Here is a 2,549-nt window from a genome sequence, read left to right as displayed (position 1 = left end):
ACTCGAGTGTTTGAGGTCAATAAGGCTATTAATGAGCTCCATCAAGGGGATTTGGAGTTTACTAAACATCTTGGTAAGTTTAGAGCACTATGGTCCGAACTAGACATGTTGCGGCCAAGCACATTTGATCCGGCGGTGTTGACTGAAAGGAAGGAGCAAGACAAGGTCTTTGGACTCCTCCTCACCTTGAATCCCTCCTTCAATGATCTCTTGAAGCACATTCTTAGAGCTGAGAAGCTACCCTCCTTCGAGGACATTTGTTCTCAAATTCAAAGGGAACAAGGATCACTCGACTTGTTTAGCGGTAAGGGGGAGCTTGCTAAGGCTAACAAAGGAGTGTATAGGCAAGAGGAGAGGAAAGTGTTGATCTGTGACCATTGCAAGAAGCGAGGGCACATGAAAGACAAGTGCTGGATCCTCCACCCTCATCTCAAACCGGCCAAGTTCAAGGCTAACCTCTCGAAGGAAGCGGCTAGCGACAAAGGGACCAGTTCGTCGAGGCAGGGAGATGAGGCGGCTATGACAGCAGCCTATGGAGAGGTGGTGAGAAAGTCAGATCTTGAGGCCCTTATTCGTTCCATCGCCTCACTCAAGGACTCTGGTATCTCTTTCTTTACCTCTAAGCCGAGTAGTTCTCTTGTTATCGACTCGGGTGCTTCTCATCATATGATTAGTAACCCAAGTCTATTAGATAACATAAAGCCGACCTTAGGTAGTGTCATTATAGCAAATGGAGACCGAGTTCCAGTAAAAGGAGTAGGAGACTTGAAATTATTTGATAAAACCTCAAAAGCTTTCTTTATGCCTACTTTTACATCAAACTTACTATCGGTTAAGAGAACAACTAACGATTTGAATTGCTACACCATATTTGGTCCTAATAGTGTTCATTTTCAGGATATTAAGACGGGAAAGGTTCTTGGAGAAGGAGATGGAAAAGGAGATCTATATGTCTTAGAGAAAACCTCATCAAATTCACCTACCTTGCTTAGTTCTTGTTTTGTTGTTAACCCGGATAGTATGTGGCACGCTAGATTAGGCCATCCTCATTCTCGTGGACCGGTTGACTAAGACAGCACATTTTCTGGGCATTAAGAAGACTAATGGAGCATCGGTCTTGACTAAGAAGTATGTGAGGGAGATATTCATATTGCATAGGGTACAGCTTATCATCCCCAGCCAGCGAGCATTGTTTCTGACATGGATTCTAAGTTCACTTCGTTGTTCTGGAAGGCATTTCAGGCAGAGATGGGCACTAAGGTGCATATGAGTACAGCTTATCATCCCCAGACAGATAGACAGTCAGAGAGGACGATCCAGACGCTAGAGGATTTGCTAAGGATGTGTGTGTTGGATTGGATTGGCCATTGGGCAGATCACCTGAACCTGGTAGAGTTTGCTTACAACAACAGTTATCAGGCGAGTATTAAGATAGCTCCTTATGAGGCTTTGTATGGGAGACCATGCCGTACACCGTTATGCTGAATCAGGTGGGGGACAGGAGCATGTTCCGGGCAGATTTTGTTCAGGAGACCTCAATCTCCTTGTTATTTAGACATAGTTAACACTTAACACGAACGATTATCAAGATTCAAGCATAATTATTACCACCACCATTTTTCATTAGAGAGAAATGTTCTTTTCCGGTGGAGAGAGATATATACTAATTATTGGTGGAGGAAGAGATGCCGAGAACTCCAGCCCACACTTGCTTCCTCACCTTTGATCTCTGCGGCTGAATCCCAAAGGAGCCACCACCTCCACCACCACCTCCACCCCCACCGTTACTACCGCTGCCGCCGCCGTTTCCACCGACAGTCGTTGTTGAAGATTGGCCACTAGGGTCGCTCATGTTTTTTGCTTTCTTGTTTCCACCGAAGAGTGCTTGTACAAAAGAAATGAAAAACTAAAAGTTGGATAGTTATAGTCGTCGGGATCACGAGAGAGACAGATATAGATTTGATATGATGTAGTAGTTGTGTTTGATATAAATTATTTAGTTCTATACATTAAGATGAAATGTGTAATTAAACTTAAAATATGGTTTATTACGATAATATATATATTTAAAAGGTACTCTTTGTCCTACAAGGGTTTTTGGATAAAAGCACAAAGGTTAATAAACAATAAATATTACGTCATTTATAAAACTTCAACTAATAGGAAAATATAATGCATAGTTCATATAGTCATAAATTGTTATATTAATAAAAATGTACATATAAATTTGAGAATGTTATAACAAGAGGTTTGGGGAATTATTCTCTTGTATTATTAATCTCTACAATAGGATACAACATATATATAGTGATACAACATTAGGGTTTTAGATTGTATACCAAGTTTACTAATGGGCCGGTAATGGGCATCCACATAATAACAATATAATTATAACACTCCCCCTTGGATGACCATTATAAAAATGTAGTCCCAAATGCTCATGTGAGATGCTGCCTCGTTAAAAATCTTACTAGGAAAACCAAATGGGAAAAACCATAGTTAAAGGAAAAAGAGTGCAGCACGCTTTTACTCCCCTCTTGAGTACATCA

The 2,549-nt window shown here is 41.1% G+C and overlaps 1 protein-coding gene across 1 annotated transcript; it reads right to left on the bottom strand.

The window, feature by feature from the left end:
* Window positions 1-1,658: 1,658 nt before the first annotated feature.
* Window positions 1,659-1,943, bottom strand: LOC109131279 (uncharacterized). Its single transcript, XM_019242009.2, has one exon. The coding sequence runs from the start codon at window positions 1,850-1,852 to the stop codon at window positions 1,664-1,666; it is 189 nt and encodes a 62-aa protein (XP_019097554.1). The 5' UTR covers window positions 1,853-1,943; the 3' UTR covers window positions 1,659-1,663.
* Window positions 1,944-2,549: the final 606 nt, after the last annotated feature.

Source organism: Camelina sativa, chromosome 20, assembly GCF_030686135.1.
Source record: "Camelina sativa cultivar CO46 ecotype springtype chromosome 20, ASM3068613v1".
In the NCBI taxonomy this organism is placed as follows: domain Eukaryota; kingdom Viridiplantae; phylum Streptophyta; class Magnoliopsida; order Brassicales; family Brassicaceae; genus Camelina; species Camelina sativa.
The sequence above is the reverse complement of the archived record's forward strand: the minus strand, read 5'-3'. Positions and strand labels throughout refer to the sequence as shown.

What these genes read in the sequence shown, in the direction of transcription:
- LOC109131279 (XM_019242009.2), bottom strand. Translation starts at nt 1,852, where the DNA reads ATGAGCGACCCTAGTGGCCAATCTTCAACAACGACTGTCGGTGGAAAC.